Below are 24183 nucleotides of genomic sequence, written 5' to 3' on the forward strand. Positions count from 1 at the left end.
TCTTGTTAAAGGTGTAGGGAAACGGAAACGGAAATGGTGGGCATTTTATTTTTGAAGTTTCAGCCGGTTTAAACATGAAACGCTGGCTCTGGAGTTTCTGAACCAATCGGAGCGTTGCATCCCTTCAGGCGATGGGACGGTAGCTATGCTACACGCAGGACGCCTGGAGTGTTTGTTTACGAGTCAGATAGTCGGCCAGCTGTGTCAGTTTACCGTGGCTTATTTCTACCCTACTGTATAATGTTTTCAGATACATATTTTAGCGTGATGATTAAGTTGAAACCGAGTAAAATACACTGTCTGGATGTTATGTTGAATGGGAATAAAAAAGGTAGGATTTCTGTAATCAGTATCAGCTGTGTTGGACAGTGTTGGACGTTTTGGTTTTATTTTACTTGTTTTTCTAATAAAGTTGTCATTTTCTCATGCCCTGCTATGTTATAACGACTAACATAGCTTTTTCAGAAAACTGTCAGGATGTAGAAGACATTTTTAGAATCTGACCCAAAAGGAAAAAAAAGGTTTTCAATGGTTCACTATTTATAAAACCCACACACACATTTTACCACTTTAACTTTGACTTAAAAAAATAAAATAAAGATTTTTTCTGGCCGACAGCAGAGATATCTTATGAACCAAAACCAAAAGGCTTCATGGCCTCCTATATACCAAACATAAAGGCATTGATGTTTGTCTGTCTGTCTCTGCAGGTGGTCTTCCCTCTGGACTCGTCCATTCTGGACCACCCGGAGCGTCCCCAGTCCCTCAGCGTCCTCGTCCCCCAGCTGGCGCTCAGCAACACGCGCCACTGCCCCCACGGCACCCGGGCCGACCTCAGCGGGACCTACGCCGGCTTCTCCGCCCGGCCCTTCTTCCGGCCCGCCGCCCGGCCCCGGCCCTTCCCCCGAGACCACAGTGCCTTGAACCCGCTGCCGTTCGCCTTCCTGCTGCACACGCAGGAAGAGGCGGAGCCTCAGCCCCGGCCCCTCCCCGACGGCCCCAGGCCGCCGCCGCGTTGCCGAGACGTCTGGTCGCTCAGTCTGTCCCGCGTGACGCTGGGCTTCGACGGAGCGCGCCGCGGCCCCCGGGGCAAGACGCAGCCCTTCGTGGAGCCCTTCGCCCTGTCGCTGTGGATGTGCCGCCCGGACGGCTTCACCTGCAGCACGCCCTCCTCCACCGCAGGTACTTATATTTATACCTTTATTGAAAGGATACGCCCAGGTATATATAAACCTTTATTTAACGGATACGCCCAGGTACTTATATTTATACCTTTATTGAAAGGATACGCCCAGGTATATATAAACCTTTATTGAAAGGATACGCCCAGGTATTTATATACCTTTATTGAAAGGATACGCCCAGGTATTTATAAACCTTTATTGAAAGGATACGCCCAGGTATATATAAACCTTTATTGAAAGGATACGCCCAGGTATTTATATACCTTTATTGAAAGGATACGCCCAGGTATTTATACCTTTATTGAAAGGATACGCCCAGGTATTTATAAACCTTTATTGAAAGGATACGCCCAGGTATTTATATACCTTTATTGAAAGGATACGCCCAGGACAGGTATATATAAACCTTTATTGAAAGGATACGCCCAGGTATATATAAACCTTTATTGAAAGGATACGCCCAGGTATATATAAACCTTTATTGAAAGGATACGCCCAGGTATATATAAACCTTTATTGAAAGGATACACCCCTTGAGATGTTTATATACCTTTATTGAAAGGATACACCCCTTGAGATGTTTTATATAATTTATTGAAAGGATAAGCGCCTTGAGATGTTTTATATACCTTTATTGAAAGGATAAGCGCCTTGAGATGTTTTATATACCTTTATTGAAAGGATAAGCGCCTTGAAATGTTTTATATACCTTTATTGAAAGGATAAGCGCCTTGAAATGTCGCATCTCATTTTAGAGGGGGTCCTCAACACAGATCCATTGTACAATACAGTTCACAAAACAATACAACAGTATAACCATACATACAGACAGGACAAAACTAAACTAAACTAAACTTAAAGCTCTCCCAAAGATAGCCGCTCCCACCCCAAATGTTTCAACCCTAAATAGCAGAGTTCATAATGGAGAAAATATACGCATTGCACAATAAAACCATGGTACTAGGCATAAACAACAAGCAATATACCAGCATGCACATGTGATAATAATAAACAGCAGCACCGAACCAGCAGGGAACACATACTGTATGAGGTTACAGTATGTTATGTTTATAGAACGACAAAGACAACTGTACTGTAGGTAGTACTGGTACAGATAACCAGTTATTGGAAAATCTGCCAATACTGCCTAAAATGCTGGTATCGGCAGTATGCCAGTCTAATGGCTATTCCATTTAATTTAATTCACAGTAATATCTTTTGTTTGATATTCTTCTTACTGTACAATTGCTGGATTTGTTATTTATTCCTAGATTAGTGGTTCTCAATCTTTCTTTCTAATTGAGTGTACAATAGGAACCATTTGTACACTTTCAGTGTTACAGACTTGTGAGGGTCCATTTGGAACCCCCTCAAGGGACCCTGAGGGTCCCGCCTGGATCCCATTTTGACCTGAGATCACATTCTAAAAATGTCTTCTACATCCTGACAGTTTTCTGAAAAAGTTATGTTTCTATGTCAGTCGTTCTTCGATTTTTCAAAAATAGCAGACCTACAAGCTCGTAGCGTGCCACTCGACTTTAACCTTTTTTACAGGGGTCAGTTTCATATTGCGGTTTTGAAGGAGTCTAGGGATTCACATTCACAAACAACTTATTACTATTGGTTTTTAACCAATTAAAACCAGGAAAGCATCTGTGTCACTTTAGATTTTAGCAAAAAATATAGCAAAAAATAGCAGATCTACAAGCTCACAGCACGTGACTTCACTTCGTGCCACGCTGCAAGCTTTGTACATGTTTATGAACAAATTATGAAAAAATAACTCTTTAAAGTGTGAGAACTACTGATTTAGAAGGCATTTGGCCTCAGGTTGTAATGGGTTAATAAACCACCAATATTATACCAACAACTATTGCCACTGTCATAATCAATATCAGGTTATTAATGTTAACATTATTACCACTACTGACGTTTAATGTGTAGAAAATAGAAAGCATTTTTGATCAATCCATCATTTATCATCATAATCATCTTTGTTTTCGTCATCGTTATCATCATCGTCATCATACATTGTCCAGAGTTAGACTGATCTAGGTAAGATCTTCAGAGTATCACCAGCAATGTATGTAAAGAGTGTGTCAGTGAACCTGTGTGTGAAGGTGTGTATGTGTGTGTTAGTATCAGGATCACAGAATGACAGCTTTCCTTCATTCCAGTCCAGTTGGACTCTGATCCTATGAGGCTTCTGATTCAATGAGAGATCAGTGAGTGACCCTGAGGAGTCTGCTGCGTATTTACCTTCATCTAACACTATTGACCAGATTGGACCCCCTGTGGCTCCCTTCCTCTGAAAGGACTCTGCTAACACACCTACTTCCCAGAGTGTATTGTCTCCAACCTCAACATCCCAGCTGTGACTCCCTGAGTTAAAGCCCTCAGAACCAAGGACATAGCCCCAGTGGTCAAATCTCTCTGGATTGTCTGTAAGCTTCTGTTTCTCTCCCCATGTCACGCTGGTCAGATCATCAGACAGGGTGTATGCTGGATGGGCAGTGTTGGGGTCCAGAATGACAGGAGTGTAGGAGACAATGTCCTTCATCTTGTCCCAGACTCTGAAGGCCAGGTTGCCCAGGTGTTTGGCCTCGTCCATCAGTGCTCCTGAGACCGGCTGTGGGTCCTGCAGTGTGAGCTGGACTCTCTCCATCGTGGTCTTGTAGTTCTGCAGGAATGAGACGTGTTCGGCTCTCAGCTCCTCCTCGGTGGCTCTGATAATGTGTGAAATGGTTGATATGTCTCTGTTCAGACCCTCCATCTTCTTCTTCATCATCTGACTCTTCTGCTGCTCTTCCTCCCTCAGTTCGGTGATCCTGGCCTCCTCTTCATCATGTAGAAACTGATGCATCTTCTTAAACTGTTCCTTCATCTGCGTCTCTGTGTGCCGAGTCTGGAACGTAATGTGTTCTGCTCTTTGGTCATAGTTTGTTTTAGTTTTATTAAAGACCTCCAGTTTGTCCTGTAAAGGTTTCAGTGATTTCTGGACCTCCTCCTTGTAATCCAGAGCAGCTTCATCGACGGGCCTGATTCTGTGGCCGGTGTGTTTTTTAGAAATTTGACACACAAGACACGCTGGCTGTTGACATTCCAGACAGAACAGTTTGAGTTTCTCAGCATGCAGACTGCAGAGATCCTCAGAGCATGGCGACGTTCTCTGATGTCTCTCCTGTGTGAAGGCCTCACACAGGTTCTTCAGAGCCAGGTTACGAGGTGGACGATACATTGAAGATATTGCCTTACAAACTGGACACTCCTTTATTGTCTTCTCTCGCCACCAGTCCTGCAGACAGGCTTTACAGAAGCTGTGGCTACACAACAGCACAACGGGATCTTTAAAGATGTCACAGCACACAGGACAGGAAAAGTCCTCTTCAGAGAGAGACGACTTGGAAGCTATTTTAACAAACACTCGCTCACGCAGTCAACAAGGAACTCTGCCAGTCACTCGTGGTAACTCTCCCTCTTCTTTGGTTCTGGCAAGATGCCTTCTATAAGGAGGGGATGACGTCACAACTAGGTAGGTGTGACGTCAACCCTGACAGACCTGTGGTAAAGTGCGCCCGCCCACACATGTAGGTGTGTGTGTACACACACACACACACACACACACACACACACACAGACACCCTATACTCCACACATTAAATTGTTTGAATGAGAAAGGACGGTCTTTTTATATTTATTATATTTAGTACAGACAATAAAGGTAGCAGAATGAAAAGGTTGTGTTCTTATGGTGTCAGAGTGAACTTTGACTGTTCAAAGTGCTTTACAACAAACCGTACGCCTCACATTAACCCTTTAACAGCACCCCGACAGAGGCAGCCATGTACTGCCTGCTCTTTAGCAGCAGATAGGTGTTAAAGGACCACTTCACCACTTTTCAACCGATCTTCATATAACAGGTCCTCACTAATGATCATGATAAAAATGGGCAGTTCAGAAACCCGTCCAACAGTGACATCATCGATGAGGAATCCGAGCCAATACAAAGTTCAGGCTTTCTTGTTCTGAAAAGTTGCAATGGGAAAATGAAAGCCTTCGTTCTCACGATAATACAAAATTATGATGTCACTGGTGGACGGGTTTCTGAACTGCCCACAGCCCTCCTATGAGACACAGACTGAGTAGGAAAAAATTGTGCCATTTTGTCATTGATTATTATTAGTGAGGACCTGTTTTATGAAGATAGGTTGAAAAGTGGTGAAGTGGTCCTTTAAGTGTCTCTGCCATGCATCAGGAACTAGCCTGGTTATAACAGTGTATTTACAGTTAGTAGAATGGGTTCAGTTCAAGGAAGGTACAGGTCAGTCAATACAAAATCTGCTAAGAGGATAAAAACAGAAAAAAGCACTAAGACTTGTTTACATAAGGGTCCTCCATTTTAATTAATCAGAACAAGACATGCAAATAAACACTTTTATGCCAAAACAATAATCCATGATGTACACTAGTGTTTCCCCTATGTGCATTACTGTGTGGCCACCACCACACAATCATGACCAGCCTCCACAGTATGATTTATTTTAGTAGGCGCCCACGGATAGGCCAAGAAATCACACCTGTGTGAACTGAGTGGTGCAACTCCCCTCTCCCCCCCCCTCTCTCTCTCTCTGAAATAGCAGATCTACAAGCTCACAGCGCGTGACTTCACTTCGTGCCACGCTGCGAGCTTTGTACATGTTTATGAACATTTAAAAGAATACTCTTTAAAGTGTGAGAACTACTGATTTAGAAGGCATTTGGCCTCGGGTTGTAATGGGTTAATAAACCACCAATATTATACCAACAAATATTGCCACTGTCATAATCAATATCAGGTTATTAATGTTAACATTATTACCACTACTGACATTTAATGTGTAGAAAATGAAAAGCATTTTTGATCAATCCATCATTTATCATCATCTTTGTTTTCGTCATCGTCATCATACATTGTCCAGAGTTAGACTGATCTAGGTAAGATCTTCAGAGTACCACCAGCAATGTATGTAAAGAGTGTGTCAGTGAACCTGTGTGTGAAGGTGTGTATGTGTGTGTTAGTATCAGGATCACAGAATGACAGCTTTCCTTCATTCCAGTCCAGTTTGACTCTGATCCTATGAGGCTTCTGCTTCAATGAGATATCAGTGAGTGACCCTGAGGAGTCTGCTGTGTATTTACCTTCATCTAACACTATTGTCCAGATTGGACCCCCTGTGGCTCCCTTCCTCTGAAAGGACTCTGCTAACACACCTACTACCCAGAATGTATTGTCTCCAACCTCAACATCCCAGCTGCGACTCCCTGAGTTAAAGCCCTCAGAACCAAGGACATAGCCCCAGTGGTCAAATCTCTCTGGATTGTCTGTAAGCTTCTGTTTCTCTCCCCATGTCACACTGGTCAGATCATCAGACAGGGTGTATGCTGGATGGGCAGTGTTGGGGTCCAGAATGACAGGAGTGTAGGAGACAATGTCCTTCATCTTGTCCCACACTCTGAAGGCCAGGTTGCCCAGGTGTTTGGCCTCGTCCATCAGTGCTCCTGAGACCGGCTGTGGGTCCTGCAGTGTGAGCTGGACTCTCTCCATCGTGGTCTTGTAGTTCTGCAGGAATGAGACGTGTTCGGCTCTCAGCTCCTCCTCGGTGGCTCTGATAATGTGTGAAATGGTTGATATGTCTCTGTTCAGACCCTCCATCTTCTTCTTCATCATCTGACTCTTCTGCTGCTCTTCCTCCCTCAGTTCGGTGATCCTGGCCTCCTCTTCATCATGTAGAAACTGATGCATCTTCTTAAACTGTTCCTTCATCTGCGTCTCTGTGTGCCGAGTCTGGAACGTAATGTGTTCTGCTCTTTGGTCATAGTTTGTTTTAGTTTTATTAAAGACCTCCAGTTTGTCCTGTAAAGGTTTCAGTGATTTCTGGACCTCCTCCTTGTGATCCAGAGCAGCTTCATCGACGGGCCTGATTCTGTGGCCGGTGTGTTTTTTAGAAATTTGACACACAAGACACGCTGGCTGTTGACATTCCAGACAGAACAGTTTGAGTTTCTCAGCATGCAGACTGCAGAGATCCTCAGAGCCTGCTGACGTTCTCTGATGTCTCTCCTGTGTGAAGGCCTCACACAGGTTCTTCAGAGCCAGGTTACGAGGTGGACGATCCATCGAAGATATTTCCTTACAAACTGGACACTCCTTTATTGTCTTCTCTCGCCACCAGTCCTGCAGACAGGCTTTACAGAAGCTGTGGCTACACAACAGCACAACGGGATCTTTAAAGATGTCACAGCACACAGGACAGGAAAAGTCCTCTTCAGAGAGAGACGACTTGGAAGCTATTTTAACAAACACTCGCTCACGCAATCAACAAGGAACTCTGCCAGTCACTCGTGGTAACTCTCCCTCTTCTTTGGTTCTGGCAAGATGCCTTCTATAAGGAGGGGATGACGTCACAACTAGGTAGGCGTGACGTCAACCCTGACAGACCTGTGGTAAAGTGCGCCCGCCCACACATGTAGGTGTGTGTGTACACACACACACACACACACACACACACCGTATACTCCACACATTAAATTGTTTGAATGAGAAAGGACGGTCTTTTTATATTTATTATATTTAGTACAGACAATAAAGGTAGCAGAATGAAAAGGTTGTGTTCTTATGGTGTCAGAGTGAACTTTGACTGTTCAAAGTGCTTTACAACAAACCGTACGCCTCACATTAACCCTTTAACAGCACCCCGACAGAGGCAGCCATGCACTGCCTGCTCTTTAGCAGCAGATGGGTCTTAAAGGACCACTTCACCACTTTTCAACCGATCTTCATATAACAGGTCCTCACTAATGATCATGATAAAAATGGGCAGTTCAGAAACCCGTCCAACAGTGACATCATCGATGAGGAATCCGAGCCAATACAAAGTTCAGGCTTTCTTGTTCTGAAAAGTTGCAATGCGAAAATGGAAGCCATCGTTCTCACGATAATACAAAATTACTTGCCTAACGATGATGTCACTGGTGGACGGGTTTCTGAACTGCCCACAGCCCTCCTATGAGACACAGACTGAGTAGAATAAAATTGTGCCATTTTTTCATGATTATTATTAGTGAGGACCTGTTATATGAAGATAGGTTGAAAAGTGGTGAAGTGGTCCTTTAAGTGTCTCTGCCATGCATCAGGAACTAGCCTGGTTATAAAAATGTATTTACAGTTAGTAGAATGGGTGCAGTTCAAGGAAGGTACAGGTCAGGCAATACAAAATCTGCTAAGAGGATAAAACCAGAAAAAAGCACTAAGACTTGTTTCCATAAGGGTCCTCCATTTTAATTAATCAGAACAAGACATGCAAATAAACACTTTTATGCCAAAACAATAATCCATGATGTACACTAGTGTTTCCCCTATGTGCATTACTGTGTGGCCACCACCACACAATCATGACCAGCCTCCACAGTATGATTTATTTTAGTAGGCGCCCACGGATAGGCCAAGAAATCACACCTGTGTGAACTGAGTGGTGCAACTCCCCTCTCCCCCCCTCTCTCTCTCTGAAATAGCAGATCTACAAGCTCACAGCGCGTGACTTCACTTCGTGCCACGCTGCGAGCTTTGTACATGTTTATGAACATTTAAAAGAATACTCTTTAAAGTGTGAGAACTACTGATTTAGAAGGCATTTGGCCTCGGGTTGTAATGGGTTAATAAACCACCAATATTATACCAACAAATATTGCCACTGTCATAATCAATATCAGGTTATTAATGTTAACATTATTACCACTACTGACATTTAATGTGTAGAAAATGAAAAGCATTTTTGATCAATCCATCATTTATCATCATCTTTGTTTTCGTCATCGTCATCATACATTGTCCAGAGTTAGACTGATCTAGGTAAGATCTTCAGAGTACCACCAGCAATGTATGTAAAAAGTGTGTCAGTGAACCTGTGTGTGAAGGTGTGTATGTGTGTGTTAGTATCAGGATCACAGAATGACAGCTTTCCTTCATTCCAGTCCAGTTTGACTCTGATCCTATGAGGCTTCTGCTTCAATGAGAGATCAGTGAGTGACCCTGAGGAGTCTGCTGTGTATTTACCTTCATCTAACACTATTGTCCAGATTGGACCCCCTGTGGCTCCCTTCCTCTGAAAGGACTCTGCTAACACACCTACTACCCAGAATGTATTGTCTCCAACCTCAACATCCCAGCTGCGACTCCCTGAGTTAAAGCCCTCAGAACCAAGGACATAGCCCCAGTGGTCAAATCTCTCTGGATTGTCTGTAAGCTTCTGTTTCTCTCCCCATGTCACACTGGTCAGATCATCAGACAGGGTGTATGCTGGATGGGCAGTGTTGGGGTCCAGAATGACAGGAGTGTAGGAGACAATGTCCTTCATCTTGTCCCAGACTCTGAAGGCCAGGTTGCCCAGGTGTTTGGCCTCGTCCATCAGTGCTCCTGAGACCGGCTGTGGGTCCTGCAGTGTGAGCTGGACTCTCTCCATCGTGGTCTTGTAGTTCTGCAGGAATGAGACGTGTTCGGCTCTCAGCTCCTCCTCGGTGGCTCTGATAATGTGTGAAATGGTTGATATGTCTCTGTTCAGACCCTCCATCTTCTTCTTCATCATCTGACTCTTCTGCTGCTCTTCCTCCCTCAGTTCGGTGATCCTGGCCTCCTCTTCATCATGTAGAAACTGATGCATCTTCTTAAACTGTTCCTTCATCTGCGTCTCTGTGTGCCGAGTCTGGAACGTAATGTGTTCTGCTCTTTGGTCATAGTTTGTTTTAGTTTTATTAAAGACCTCCAGTTTGTCCTGTAAAGGTTTCAGTGATTTCTGGACCTCCTCCTTGTGATCCAGAGCAGCTTCATCGACGGGCCTGATTCTGTGGCCGGTGTGTTTTTTAGAAATTTGACACACAAGACACGCTGGCTGTTGACATTCCAGACAGAACAGTTTGAGTTTCTCAGCATGCAGACTGCAGAGATCCTCAGAGCATGGCGACGTTCTCTGATGTCTCTCCTGTGTGAAGGCCTCACACAGGTTCTTCAGAGCCAGGTTACGAGGTGGACGATACATTGAAGATATTGCCTTACAAACTGGACAGTACACTCCTTTATTGTCTTCTCTCGCCACCAGTCCTGCAGACAGGCTTTACAGAAGCTGTGGCTACACAACAGCACAACGGGATCTTTAAAGATGTCACAGCACACAGGACAGGAAAAGTCCTCTTCAGAGAGAGACGACTTGGAAGCTATTTTAACAAACACTCGCTCACGCAGTCAACAAGGAACTCTGCCAGTCACTCGTGGTAACTCTCCCTCTTCTTTGGTTCTGGCAAGATGCCTTCTATAAGGAGGGGATGACGTCACAACTAGGTAGGCGTGACGTCAACCCTGACAGACCTGTGGTAAAGTGCGCCCGCCCACACATGTAGGTGTGTGTGTACACACACACACACACACACACACACACCGTATACTCCACACATTAAATTGTTTGAATGAGAAAGGACGGTCTTTTTATATTTATTATATTTAGTACAGACAATAAAGGTAGCAGAATGAAAAGGTTGTGTTCTTATGGTGTCAGAGTGAACTTTGACTGTTCAAAGTGCTTTACAACAAACCGTACGCCTCACATTAACCCTTTAACAGCACCCCGACAGAGGCAGCCATGCACTGCCTGCTCTTTAGCAGCAGATGGGTCTTAAAGGACCACTTCACCACTTTTCAACCGATCTTCATATAACAGGTCCTCACTAATGATCATGATAAAAATGGGCAGTTCAGAAACCCGTCCAACAGTGACATCATCGATGAGGAATCCGAGCCAATACAAAGTTCAGGCTTTCTTGTTCTGAAAAGTTGCAATGCGAAAATGGAAGCCATCGTTCTCACGATAATACAAAATTACTTGCCTAACGATGATGTCACTGGTGGACGGGTTTCTGAACTGCCCACAGCCCTCCTATGAGACACAGACTGAGTAGAATAAAATTGTGCCATTTTTTCATGATTATTATTAGTGAGGACCTGTTATATGAAGATAGGTTGAAAAGTGGTGAAGTGGTCCTTTAAGTGTCTCTGCCATGCATCAGGAACTAGCCTGGTTATAAAAATGTATTTACAGTTAGTAGAATGGGTGCAGTTCAAGGAAGGCACAGGTCAGGCAATACAAAATCTGCTAAGAGGATAAAACCAGAAAAAAGCACTAAGACTTGTTTCCATAAGGGTCCTCCATTTAATTAATCAGAACAAGACATGCAAATAAACACTTCTATGCCAAAACAATAATCCATGATGTACACTAGTGTTTCCCCTATGTGCATTACTGTGTGGCCACCACCACACAATCATGACCAGCCTCCACAGTATGATTTATTTTAGTAGGCGCCCACGAATAGGCCAAGAAATCACACCTGTGTGAACTGAGTGGTGCAACTCCCCTCTCCCCCCTCCTCTCCTCTCTCTCTCTGAAATAGCAGATCTACAAGCTCACAGTGCGTGACTTCACTTCGTGCCACGCTGCGAGCTTTGTACATGTTTATGAACATTTAAAAGAATACTCTTTAAAGTGTAAGAACTACTGATTTAGAAGGCATTTGAATCAGGTTGTAATGGGTTAATAAACCACCAATATTATACCAACAAATATTGCCACTGTCATAATCAATATCAGGTTATTAATGTTAACATTATTACCACTACTGACGTTTGATGTTTAGAAAATAAAAAGCATTTTTGATCAATCCATCATTTATCATCATCTTTGTTTTCGTCATCGTCGTCATACATTGTCCAGAGTTAGACTGATCTAGGTAAGATCTTCAGAGGACCACAAAAGGATGGAAAAAGTGTGTCAGTGAACCTGTGTGTGAAGGTGTGTATGTGTGTGTTAGTATCAGGATCACAGAATGACAGCTTTCCTTCATTCCAGTCCAGTTGGACTCTGATCCTCTGAGGCTTCTGCTTCAATGAGAGTTTAGTTAATGACCGTGAGGAGTATGCTCTGTATTTACCTCCATCTAACCATATTGTCCAGATTGGACCCCCTGTGGCTCCCTTCCTCTGGTAGGACTCTGCTAACACACCTACTTCCCAGAATGTATTGTCTCCAACCTCAACATCCCAGCTGTGACTCCCTGAGTTAAAGCCCACAGAACCAAGGACATATTCCACCCAGTCAAATCTCTCTGGATTGTCAGGGAGCTTCTGTCCCTCTCCCTCTGTCACGCTGGTCAGATCATCAGACAGGGTGCATGCTGGATGGGCAGTGTTGGGGTCCAGAATGACAAGAGTGTAGGAGACAATGTCCTTCATCTTGTCCCAGACTCTGAAGGCCAGGTTGCCCAGGTGTTTGGCCTCGTCTATCAGTGCTCCTGAGACCGGCTGTGGGTCCTGCAGTGTGAGCTGGACTCTCTCCATCGTGGTCTTGTAGTTCTGCAGGAATGAGACGTGTTCGGCTCTCAGCTCCTCTATGGCTCTGATCGTGTCTGAAATGGTTGATATGTCTCTGTTCAGACCCTTCATCTTCTCCTTCATCATCTGACTCTTCTGCTGCTCTTCCTCCCTCAGTGCGGTGATCCTGGCCTCCTCTTCATCATGTAGAAACTGATGCATCTTCTTAAACTGTTCCTTCATCTGCGTCTCTGTGTGCCGAGTCTGGAACGTAATGTGTTCTGCTGTTTGGTCATAGTTTGTTTTAGTTTTATTAAAGACCTTCAGTTTGTCCTGTAAATGTTTCAGTGATTTCTGGACCTCCTCCTTGTGATCCAGACCAGCTTCATCGACGGGCCTGATTCTGTGGCCGGTGTGTTTTTTAGAAATTTGACACACAAGACACGCTGGCTGTTGACATTCCAGACAGAACAGTTTGAGATTCTCAGCATGCAGACTGCAGAGCTCCTCGGACCCCGATGAAGATCTCGGAAGTTTTGAAGCTCTCTGATGTCTCTCCTGTGTGAAGGCCTCACACAGGTTCTTCAGAGCCAGGTTACGAGGTGGACGATCCGTCGAAGATATTTCCTTACAAACTGGACACTCCTTTATTGTCTTCTCTCGCCACCAGTCCTGCAGACAGGCTTTACAGAAGCTGTGGCTACACAACAGCACAACGGGATCTTTAAAGATGTCACAGCACACAGGACAGGAAAAGTCCTCTTCAGAGAGAGACGACTTGGAAGCCATTTTAACAAACACTCGCTCACGCAGTCAACAAGGAACTGCCAGTCAGTCGTGGTAACTCTCCCTCTTCCAGAATGTTCCCTGAAGTTTACTTTCACTTTGAGTCCCGTTTCTTGTTGAAGTCCATTCAGTTGACAGACAGAGTCAGCAGCAGGTTCCAGTGGTCTGGGTCAGTATTAACTCAGTATTAGCTTTTGGAAAGGAAAGACAGTCTGTCCTTCCTCACTGGACGATGTTGTGTGTTTGATCTGATTGTGAATCTTATCGTCTGTCTCACTATGAGTCAGGCAAGAGGTGGAGCTGCCTTTGACAGACCTGTGTTAAAGTGCGCCCGCCCACACATGTAGGTGTGTGTGTGTGAAGTGCACACACACACACACACACACACACACACACACACCGTATACTCCACACATTGAATTGTTTGAATGAGAAAGGACGGTCTTTTTATATTTATTATATTCAGTACAGACAATAAAGGTAGCAGAATGAAAAGGTTGTGTTCTTATCGTGTCAGAGTGAACTTTGACTGTTCAAAGTGCTTTACAACAAACCGTACGCCTCACATTAACCCTTTAACAGCACCCCGACAGAGGCAGCCATGCACTGCCTGCTCTTTAGCAGCAGATGGGTCTTAAAGGACCACTTCACCACTTTTCAACCCATCTTCATATAACAGGTCCTCACTAATGATCATGATAAAAATGGGCAGTTCAGAAACCCGTCCACCAGTGACATCATCGATGAGGAATCCGAGACAATAGAAAGTTCAGGCTTTCTTGTTCTGAAAAGTTGCAATGCGAAAATGGAAGCCATCGTTCTCACGATAATACAAAATTATGATGTCACTGGTGGACGGGTTTCTGAACTGCCCACAGCCCTCCTATGAGACACAGACTGAGTAGGAAAAAATTGTGCCATTTTGTCATTGATTATTATTAGTGAGGACCTGTTTTATGAAGATAGGTTGAAAAGTGGTGAAGTGGTCCTTTAAGTGTCTCTGCCATGCATCAGGAACTAGCCTGGTTATAACAGTGTATTTACAGTTAGTAGAATGGGTGCAGTTCAAGGAAGGCACAGGTCAGTCAATACAAAATCTGCTAAGAGGATAAAACCAGAAAAAAGCACTAGGACTTGTTTCCATAAGGGTCCTCCATTTTAATTAATCAGAACAAGACATGCAAATAAACACTTCTATGCCAAAACAATAATCCATGATGTACACTAGTGTTTCCCCTATGTGCATTACTGTGTGGCCACCACCACACAATCATGACCAGCCTCCACAGTATGATTTATTTTAGTAGGCGCCCACGAATAGGCCAAGAAATCACACCTGTGTGAACTGAGTGGTGCAACTCCCCTCTCTCTCCCCCTCCTCTCCTCTCTCTCTCTCTCTCTCTCTCTCTCTGTCTCATTAGCAGGCAACAGTGCAGCACTAATACTATCTCTCTCTCTGTTTCTGGCACAACAGCGCCCCTACTGGTACTCATAGTCATATACTGGTGCTCATGGCCACATAGGTGAACACATAGATAGGTGAACACGGACATTGCTGTTCCTTGGAGTGGTTGCACCACTCAAAAAGGCAAATTACCACAAAAGACTTCAAAACAAAATCATGAATCTTTCACTCGTGTGTGTGTGTGTGTGTGTGTGTGTGTGAATGTTCCCCCCACACTATCAAGAAATAAAAATAGGGAGGGGGGACTTTAACCTTTTTTACAGGAGTCAGTATCGTATTGCAGCCGCCCGTAAGTGCTCTTTGGGAGCTGTTTTGAAGGAGTCTAGGGATTCACATTCACATGTTTTGGATTCATATCCAAAACAACTTTTTACTATTGGGTTTTAACCAATTAAAACCAGGGAAGCATCTGTGTCACTTTAGATTTTAGTGTTGGCTATAAAAAATAGCAGATCTACAAGCTCACAGCGCGTGACTTCACTTCGTGCCACGCTGCGAGCTTTGTACATGTTTATGAACATTTAAAAGAATACTCTTTAAAGTGTGAGAACTACTGATTTAGAAGGCATTTGGGCCTCAGGTTGTAATGGGTTAATAAACTACCAATATTATACCAACAACTATTGCCACTGTCATAATCAATATCAGGTTATTAATGTTAACATTATTACCACTACTGACGTTTAATGTGTACAAAATAAAAAGCATTTTTCATCAATCCATCATTTATCATCATCGTCATCATCATCATCATCATACATTGTCCAGAGTTAGACTGATCTAGGTAAGATCTTCAGAGTACCACCACCACCAGTGTCAAAGGATGGAAAGAGTGTGTCAGTGAACCTGTGTGTGAAGGTGTGTATGTGTGTGTTAGTATCAGGATCACAGAATGACAGCTTTCCTTCTTTCCAGTCCAGTTGGACTCTGATCCTCTGAGGCTTTTGCTTCAATGAGAGATCAGTGAGTGACCCTGAGGAGCGTGCTCTGTATGTACCTTCATATATGTATATTGTCCACCGTTGACCCCATGTGGTTCCCTTCCTCTGGTAGGACTCTGCTAACACACCTACTTCCCAGTATGTATTGTCTCCAACCTCAACATCCCAGCTGTGACTCCCTGAGTTAAAGCCCTCAGAACCAAGGACAAGGCCCAAATGTTCAAATCTCTCTGGATTGTCAGGGAGCTTCTGTATCTCTCCCCATGTCACGCTGGTCAGATCATCAGACAGGGTGTATTCTGGATGGGCAGTGTTGGGGTCCAGAATGACAGCATTGTAGGAGACAATGTCCTTCATCTTGTCCCAGACTCTGAAGGCCAGGTTGCCCAGGTGTTTGGCCTCATCTATCAGTGCTCCCGAGACCGGCTGTGGGTCCTGCAGTGTGAGCTGGACTCTCTCCATCGTGGTCTTGTAGTTCTGCAGGAATGAGACGTGTTCGGCTCTCAGCTCCTCCTCTATGGCTCTGATCGTGTCTGAAATGGTTGATATGTCTCTGTTCAGACCCTCCATCTTCTCCTTCATCATCTGACTCTTCTGCTGCTCTTCCTCCCTCAGTTCGGTGATCCTGGCCTCCTCTTCATCATGTAGAAACTGATGCATCTTCTTAAACTGTTCCTTCATCTGCGTCTCTGTGTGCCGAGTCTGGAACGTAATGTGTTCTGCTGTTTGGTCGTACTTTGTTTTAGTTTTTTTAAATACCTTCAGTTTGACCTGTAAAGGCTTCAGTGATTTCTGGACCTCCTCCTTGTGATCCAGAGCAGCTTCATCGACGGGCCTGATTCTGTGGCCCGTGTGTTTTTTAGAAATTTGACACACAAGACACACTGGCTGTTGACATTCCAGACAGAACAGTTTGAGTTTCTCAGCATGCAGACTGCAGAGATCCTCAGAGCCTGCTGACGTTCTCTGATGTCTCTCCTGTGTGAAGGCCTCACACAGGTTCTTCAGAGCCAGGTTACGAGGTGGACGATCCATCGAAGATATTTCCTTACAAACTGGACACTCCTTTATTGTCTTCTCTCGCCACCAGTCCTGCAGACAGGCTTTACAGAAGCTGTGGCTACACAACAGGAGAACGGGATCTTTAAAGATGACACAGCACACAGGACAGGAAAAGTCCTCTTCAGAGAGAGACGACTTGGAAGCCATTTTAACAAACACTCGCTCACGCAGTCAACAAGGAACTCTGCCAGTCAGTCGTGGTAACTCTCCCTCTTCCAGAATGTTCCCTGAAGTTTACTTTCACTTTGAGTCCTGTTTCTTGTTAAAGTCCATTCCGTTGACAGACAGAGTCAGCAGCAGGTTCCAGTGGTCTGGGTCAGTATTAACTCCTGTAGCTTTTGGAAAGGAAAGACAGTCTGTCCTTCCTCACTGGACGACGTTGTGTGTTTGATCTGAATGTGAATCTCATCGTCTGTCTCACTATGAGTCAGGCAAGAGGTGGAGCTGCCTTTGACAGACCTGTGGTAAAGTGTGCACGCCCACACATGTAGGTGTGTGTGCGTGCGTGCGTGCGCACACACACACACACACACCGTAGACTCCACACATTGAATTGTTTGAATAAGAAAGGACGTTTTTTTATATTTAGTACAGACAATAAAGGTAGCAGAATGAAAAGATTGTGTTCTTATGGTGTCAGAGTGAACTTTGACTGTTCAAAGTGCTTTACAACAAACCGTACGCCTCACATTAACCCTTTAACAGCACCCCGACAGAGGCAGCCATGCACTGCCTGCTCTTTAGCAGCAGATAGGTCTTAAAGGACCAATTCACCACTTTTCAACCCATCTTCATATAACAGGTCCTCACTAATGATCATGATAAAAATGGGCAGTTCAGAAACCCGTCCAACAGTGACATCATCGATGAGGAATCCGAGACAATAGAAAGTTCAGGCAATGCAAGCTCACAGCGCGTGACTTCACTTCGTGCCACGCTGCGAGCTTTGTACATGTTTATGAACATTTAAAAAAAGTGTGAGAACTACTGATTTAGAAGGCATTTGGCCTCAGGTTGTAATGGGTTAATAAACCACCAATATTATACCAACAAATATTGCCACTGTCATAATCAATATCAGGTTATTAATGTTAACATTATTACCACTACTGACGTTTAATGTGTAGAAAATAAAAAGCATTTTTGATCAATCTATCATTTATCATCATATTTTGTGGCCTACCTGTTTCTTGTGTTTGTTTCTTGTGTTTGTAGCTAACATGTTTCTTGTATGTTTGTTTCTTCTGTTTGTAGCTAACATGTTTAATGCTTAATTCCCAAAGATGTAAAATGCAGACTTGTAAAGAAAAAGTCACACTTGTGTGAAGTGAGTGTTGTCAACTCCGTGTTGGGGTTCCCGGGGGGGGGGGGGGAGTTCCAGACCCAGACCCACAGGAACGCACCCAGGGTTCCGGCGTGCCGCCCAGTGTCCGAAACGGTAACTGACAGAGTTACCGTGTGCCGGTCCCTCTACTGTACTGTACTGTCACTGTACTGTACTGGCACACCCGAAATCATCATATATATACAGTTAATATGTGCGTGTGTGTTTGTGTGTTAGGTTGCGCACAGGTGGTGAAAAACAACCATGTTGTTTTCATGCTCATACCCAGCCAGCCAGCGCCAGCTAGCGCGCCACTCGGTGGCTATGAGCTTGTAGATCTGCTATTTTTCAATAGATGGGGGTTCAAGCCCAAAATGGGTTAAGTAAAAAATGTAATAACAGAATACAGTATGTCCTCCACTGCCTGCAGATCCCGGCGCTGTCCTCCAGCCGCCAGGGGGCGAGGTCTCCTCGGAGGCGTCCGTACACGTCCTTGTTCAGAGCATCACGCCGCTCCGGGCGTGGCTCAACCACTACCAGTACGTGGCCCTGTTGAGGATGAAGGACGCCATGGTCCGCCTGGGGGCGGAGCTGGGGGCGGGTCCCACCCAGGAGGAGGAGGAGCAGCAGCAGGGAGGGGGAGGGGCCTCTACCATGTGCGTGGCCCTCCTGGTGGATTCGGTGGAGCTGGGCTTCCTGCTGCCCCCCTCCTCTACGGAGCCAGAGGACGAGGTGCCTCACACCCCAGGTAGCTCCACCTCACCCCCTAGCACTCAGCTCTTCAGACTCCACCTCACCCCCCTAGCACTCACCTCTTCAGACTCCACCTCACCCCCTAGCACTCACCTCTTCAGACTCCACCTCACCCCCCTAGCACTCACCTCTTCAGACTCCACCTCACCCCCTAGCACTCACCTCTTCAGACTCCACCTCACCCCCTAGCACTCACCTCTTCAGACTCCACCTCACCCCCTAGCACTCACCTCTTCAGACTCCACCTCACCCCCTAGCACTCACCTCTTCAGACTCCACCTCACCCCCTAGCACTCACCTCTTCAGACTCCACCTCACCCCCTAGCACTCACCTCTTCAGACTCCACCTCACCCCCCTAGCACTCACCCCTTCAGACTCCACCTCACCCCCTAGCACACACCTCTTCAGACTCCACCTCACCCCCTAGCACTCACCCCTTCAGACTCCACCTCACCCCCTAGCACTCACCTCTTCAGACTCCACCTCACCCCCTAGCACTCACCTCTTCAGACTCCACCTCACCCCCTAGCACTCACCTCTTCAGACTCCACCTCACGCCCTAGCACTCACCTCTTCAGACTCCACCTCACCCCCTAGCACACACCTCTTCAGACTCCACCTCACCCCCCTAGCACTCACCTCTTCAGACTCCACCTCACCCCCTAGCACTCACCTCTTCAGACTCCACCCCCTAGCACTCACCTCTTCAGACTCCACCTCACCCCCCTAGCACTCACCTCTTCAGACTCCACCTCACCCCCTTAGCACTCACCTCTTCAGACTCCACCTCACCCCCTAGCACTCACCTCTTCAGACTCCACCCCCTAGCACTCACCTCTTCAGACTCCACCTCACCCCCTTAGCACTCACCTCTTCAGACTCCACCTCACCCCCCTAGCACTCACCTCTTCAGACTCCACCTCACCCCCTTAGCACTCACCTCTTCAGACTCCACCTCACCCCCTAGCACTCACCTCTTCAGACTCCACCCCCTAGCACTCACCTCTTCAGACTCCACCTCACCCCCTTAGCACTCACCTCTTCAGACTCCACCTCACCCCCTAGCACTCACCTCTTCAGACTCCACCCCCTAGCACTCACCTCTTCAGACTCCACCCCCTAGCACTCACCTCTTCAGACTCCACCCCCTAGCACTCACCTCTTCAGACTCCACCTCACCCCCCTAGCACTCACCACTTCAGACTCCACCTCACCCCCTTAGCACTCACCTCTTTAGACTCCACCTCACCCCCCTAGCACTCACTTCTTCAGACTCCACCTCACCCCCTAGCACTCACTTCTTCAGACTCCACCTCACCCCCTAGCACTCACCTCTTCAGACTCCACCTCTCACCCCCTAGCACTCACCTCTTCAGACTCCACCTCTCACCCCCTAGCACTCACCTCTTCAGACTCCACCTCTCACCCCCTAGCACTCACCTCGTGAATGTGTGGGCCCAACGGACCCTTGTGGGTCTGTAACTGAGAGTGCGCTGTACACATGGAATCAAATGTGACCTGTGAGGGTGCATTTGGTTGTATATTTGTACACTCTTGGAATCTAAAACAATTTGACAAGCACTGGTATTATAACTGTATATCAGACGTGGAGTCCACATGGCAGCTCCTCTGACAGTGTGATGAAAGGTTTTTTTCCGGGAAACGGTCCTCAATGTTGCTTCCCGCATCCTGCTAAATGTCTCCATGTCCGTTCCCAGAGACGGACAGTCCCAGCATGACGGACTCAGACGTGTCCCCCTCCCATCACTCCCGGCGCCAGTCCGTCCTGGAGGACTGCGCCGTGGTGAACGGTGTCGCCGCCGATGGCGTGGAGCAGGAGGGACCCGACGGGTAAGCCACCGTCTCGCCTGAGCACGGGAATACCATTATCTGTGCGGTCATGAGGTCATTGTTTTTTGCATAATCATTAGAATTGTAAATTCCTCCTCCGCGTCATCAGTGCCCGTACCCGAAGGCGGGGTTGGCGAAAGGGCCTTTCTGTGTGGAGTTTGCATGTTCTCCCCGTGTCCCCTATAGGGTAGGTACCCTCACAAAAAACATGCAGTAATCCTGGTCTCTAAACTGCCTCCCCCTGGCCAGCCGGGGCGCCTGATGGAGGGGAAAGGAACTGGTTGGAATAACGTGTTCCTTCCACGCGCTACGTCCAACCAGGGAAACTCCCCCCTGTCAGGTGTAAAGGAGCAACTTGGACACTCAGGCATGAAGGAAGCATGAGTTCAAGTCCGTTGCTCTCCCCAGGTTGGCGGAGGGTGTGTAGAGCCCAGGATCACATTAGATGATTGACACAGGGGTGAAAAATGGGTTACAAAATCGTGGGATAAAAAATATAGTTAAAAAAAATTAAAAGAAGAAGAAAGAAAAGAAGAAAAATCGATCCGAATTTGACTTTTTTGTATTGACTGGCTGATTGAATAGTCAAACATGTAAGCAGGTACGGAGGACGCATAGTGAAAGAGGGGGGGGGGGGGGGGGGCTTTTTCCATTGTGGACCTATGTATTCAATTCATCAACATGGCATATGAATGAACACATGAATACACGTCATCAACAAATAAAAAGAGAATAGGAAAAATGGCAGCAGTTTATGACACCTCATTTCAATGGGATTTAAAAATGATCTATGATTATTATATGATGTGGCATCTGTTGTCCATTTATTTTAAAGGGGCTTATCCTCCGACAGAACATTCGAACATTTGAAGAAGAAAAAAAAACTTTTAAGTTATTCGTCTGCCCAGTGCAATCTTTGCTGTGGCATTCGTTATAATGGCATTCGTTATAATGTCAAAAACACAATTACCGGTAACCATTTTGAACGGGAACCCCTTTTGGTGGTTACATACATTATGTTATAATTTAGCTATTTTTGAAAAGTCGTTAAAATGTGCCTCAAATCTTTAAGAAAATTGACTTGATTTAGAAAACTTTTTTTTTAATTTCGACGTCAGGCCTGAATGGGTTAACCCATTTTGGGCGAGAACACCTTTTGGTGTTAGCATTATGTTATGCTTTAGCTATTGAAAAATAGCAGATCTACAAGCCGAGTGCCGCGCTAAGAGCTTGTAGGTCTGCTATTTTTGAAAAAACGAAGAACGACTGACATAGAAACATAGCTTTTTCAGAAAACTGTCATTTTCAAACAGACATTTTTAGAATCTGATCTCAGGTCAGAATGGGTTAAGTACCTAATCCCAGTTATCTGTGGTCGACTAACAGGCCCGGTGACGGCGTGGTGGTGGAGGAGGCCTGTGAGGCGGTGGAGGAGCTGGAGGGAGGAGGGGACGGGCTGGGCGCCCTGGTGGTCCTCTCTCCTCCTCTGTCCCCCGGCCTGCTTCCCTCCCCTCCCGACGGCCTGTCCCGGGACCCTTCCACCTTCAGCCTGGAGGGGGAGCTGTCCAGTGCCATCAGCGTCACCAAGGACGCCACCAAGGACGCCTTAAGCGTCTCCCTGGACCTGACCAAGGGGGCGCTGTCCATCACCAAGGACGCCTTCAGCATGTTCAGCCGGGGCTCCGGGATGAGCAAGCTGTTCACCCCGCAGCTAAAGTAAGTCCTCTGTTCACCCCGCAGCTAAAGTAAGTCCTCTGTTCACCCCGCAGCTAAAGTAAGTCCTCTGTTCACCCCGCAGCTAAAGTAAGTCCTCTGTTCACCCCACAGCTAAAGTAAGTCCTCTGTTCACCCCGCAGCTAAAGTAAGTCCTCTGTTCACCCCACAGCTAAAGTAAGTCCTCTGTTCACCCCGCAGCTAAAGTAAGTCCTCTGTTCACCCCACAGCTAAAGTAAGTCCTCTGTTCACCCCACAGCTAAAGTAAGTCCTCTGTTCACCCCGCAGCTAAAGTAAGTCCTCTGTTCACCCCGCAGCTAAAGTAAGTCCTCTGTTCACCCCACAGCTAAAGTAAGTCCTCTGTTCACCCCGCAGCTAAAGTAAGTCCTCTGTTCACCTCTCGGGGTTCAAGGCTGTACTTTATTGTTACGTCTTATGTACAGTAACACTTATTATAGTTTGGCTTCCTTACGACAATAAAATAACAGACAGACAGAGAGCACAGCAAACAAAGGATAGAATAAAGAGTGCAAGAAAGAGCGAACAGCGAGTAAAAAAAGAGTAACATAATGTACATATGCATGTTTTCCCTGTAGTAGCAAAGTTGAATTACTGATTGAAAGACAACATATTAATTTAATTTGAATTAAATAAAACTTACCACTCAGTGGTAAGGTGCCTGCTCACCACTGCAGGGGTTTTGGGTTTGAATCCACTGTGGTGGATCCGGCTCTGTTGGGCATCTACACAAACACCACTGGCTCATGTTTGGAGGAGGGACGCCGAGTGGGGAGGGCACGTGTTCCATACTTTGTCCTACACCGTTTTCTTCCTTGTGTGTGTGTGTGTGTGTGTGTGTGTGTGTGTGTGTGTGTGTGTGTGGCGCATATCATATAGGGACGCCCAGCGCTCAGAGAGCTCCTCCCCCTCCCTGGCTTCACGCCTACAGTCCATGAAAAACTCACCTTCCCAGAGTTCCTTGGACAGCGACATCATGGACGGAAGTCTGCCTGACGACCACATGTCATTGGACAGTGACCTCAGTGACGCCTTCGTTGTTCTCATGGATTCCGGTACAGTACACTAGTAGTAAAAAATTTATATATATATATATATATATATATATATATATATATATATATATATATATATACAGAAACCAAATTCACCCACTACAGTCGTGTTAGTTATCTTGTATTAACATACTCTACCATACTGATTGGTCAAAATAAGGTTTTATTCTCACAGAAAAGGCAGCTTTAATACTGTAACAATGGTCAAAGAAAAATGTGTTATAGGCCTTGGTCTTGACCACTTTATCAGGGAGGATTATTCACACATCTCTCTGCCATGTGGAACGATGGAATGATCTCTGCCATTTGGAACGATGGAATGATTCAGAACAATGTTCTTGTTGTGGTTCCATTTGGAACGATGGAATGATCCAGAACAATGTTCTTGTTGTGGTTCCAGAGTCGGGTATGAATGATGGAATGATCCAGAACAATGTTCTTGTTGTGGTTCCAGAGTCGGGTATCGAGTCCATGCGTCCGAGTAACACATCTGGCCACGGCAGCCCCGCCCCCGGCACAGAGGGGGGCTCATCCAATGACCTCAGCAGCTCCCTGTCCCAAAGCACTGAGGACATGGTGCCTGATATGGTGGGTACAGTTGAGCACTTTCAGCCTGTATTTTGTGCATGTATTGGTCA

General features: G+C 45.9%; 3 protein-coding genes and 1 pseudogene across 4 annotated transcripts in view; 1 reads left to right on the plus strand and 3 right to left on the minus strand.

The window, feature by feature from the left end:
- Positions 1-24183, plus strand: part of bltp3a (bridge-like lipid transfer protein family member 3A) — a 76969-nt gene that overhangs the window by 43631 nt on the left and 9155 nt on the right. The window contains exons 14-19 of the mRNA XM_080762687.1: positions 711-1182; positions 18585-18902; positions 20627-20759; positions 22146-22475; positions 23370-23545; positions 24000-24133. Coding sequence (XP_080618813.1) covers positions 711-1182; positions 18585-18902; positions 20627-20759; positions 22146-22475; positions 23370-23545; positions 24000-24133 — 1563 coding nt within the window. The remainder of the gene's footprint in view (positions 1-710; positions 1183-18584; positions 18903-20626; positions 20760-22145; positions 22476-23369; positions 23546-23999; positions 24134-24183) is intronic.
- On the minus strand, positions 3226-5881 carry LOC308315931 (E3 ubiquitin-protein ligase TRIM35-like; the record flags this gene model as incomplete). The annotated part of the gene is made up of 2 exons (XM_080764204.1): positions 3226-4592; positions 5854-5881. 2 exons carry the CDS (start codon positions 5879-5881, stop codon positions 3226-3228), a joined length of 1395 nt encoding a protein of 464 aa, XP_080620330.1.
- On the minus strand, positions 6145-11720 carry LOC308315933 (E3 ubiquitin-protein ligase TRIM39-like; annotated as a pseudogene). Its single transcript has 3 exons — positions 11693-11720; positions 9277-10430; positions 6145-7511 (listed from the first exon to the last, which is right to left on the minus strand). The product of its transcript is annotated as an E3 ubiquitin-protein ligase TRIM39-like (transcript).
- LOC308315937 (uncharacterized protein) lies at positions 11983-17075 on the minus strand (the record flags this gene model as incomplete). Its single annotated transcript, XM_080764213.1, has 2 exons — positions 15604-17075; positions 11983-13380 (listed from the first exon to the last, which is right to left on the minus strand). The coding sequence occupies exons 1-2, from the start codon at positions 16975-16977 to the stop codon at positions 11983-11985; spliced, it is 2772 nt and encodes a 923-aa protein (XP_080620339.1). The 5' UTR covers positions 16978-17075.

The sequence above is a fragment of the Protomyctophum bolini genome, assembly GCF_963924005.1.
Source record: "Protomyctophum bolini genome assembly, chromosome: 5".
Lineage (NCBI taxonomy): Eukaryota > Metazoa > Chordata > Actinopteri > Myctophiformes > Myctophidae > Protomyctophum > Protomyctophum bolini.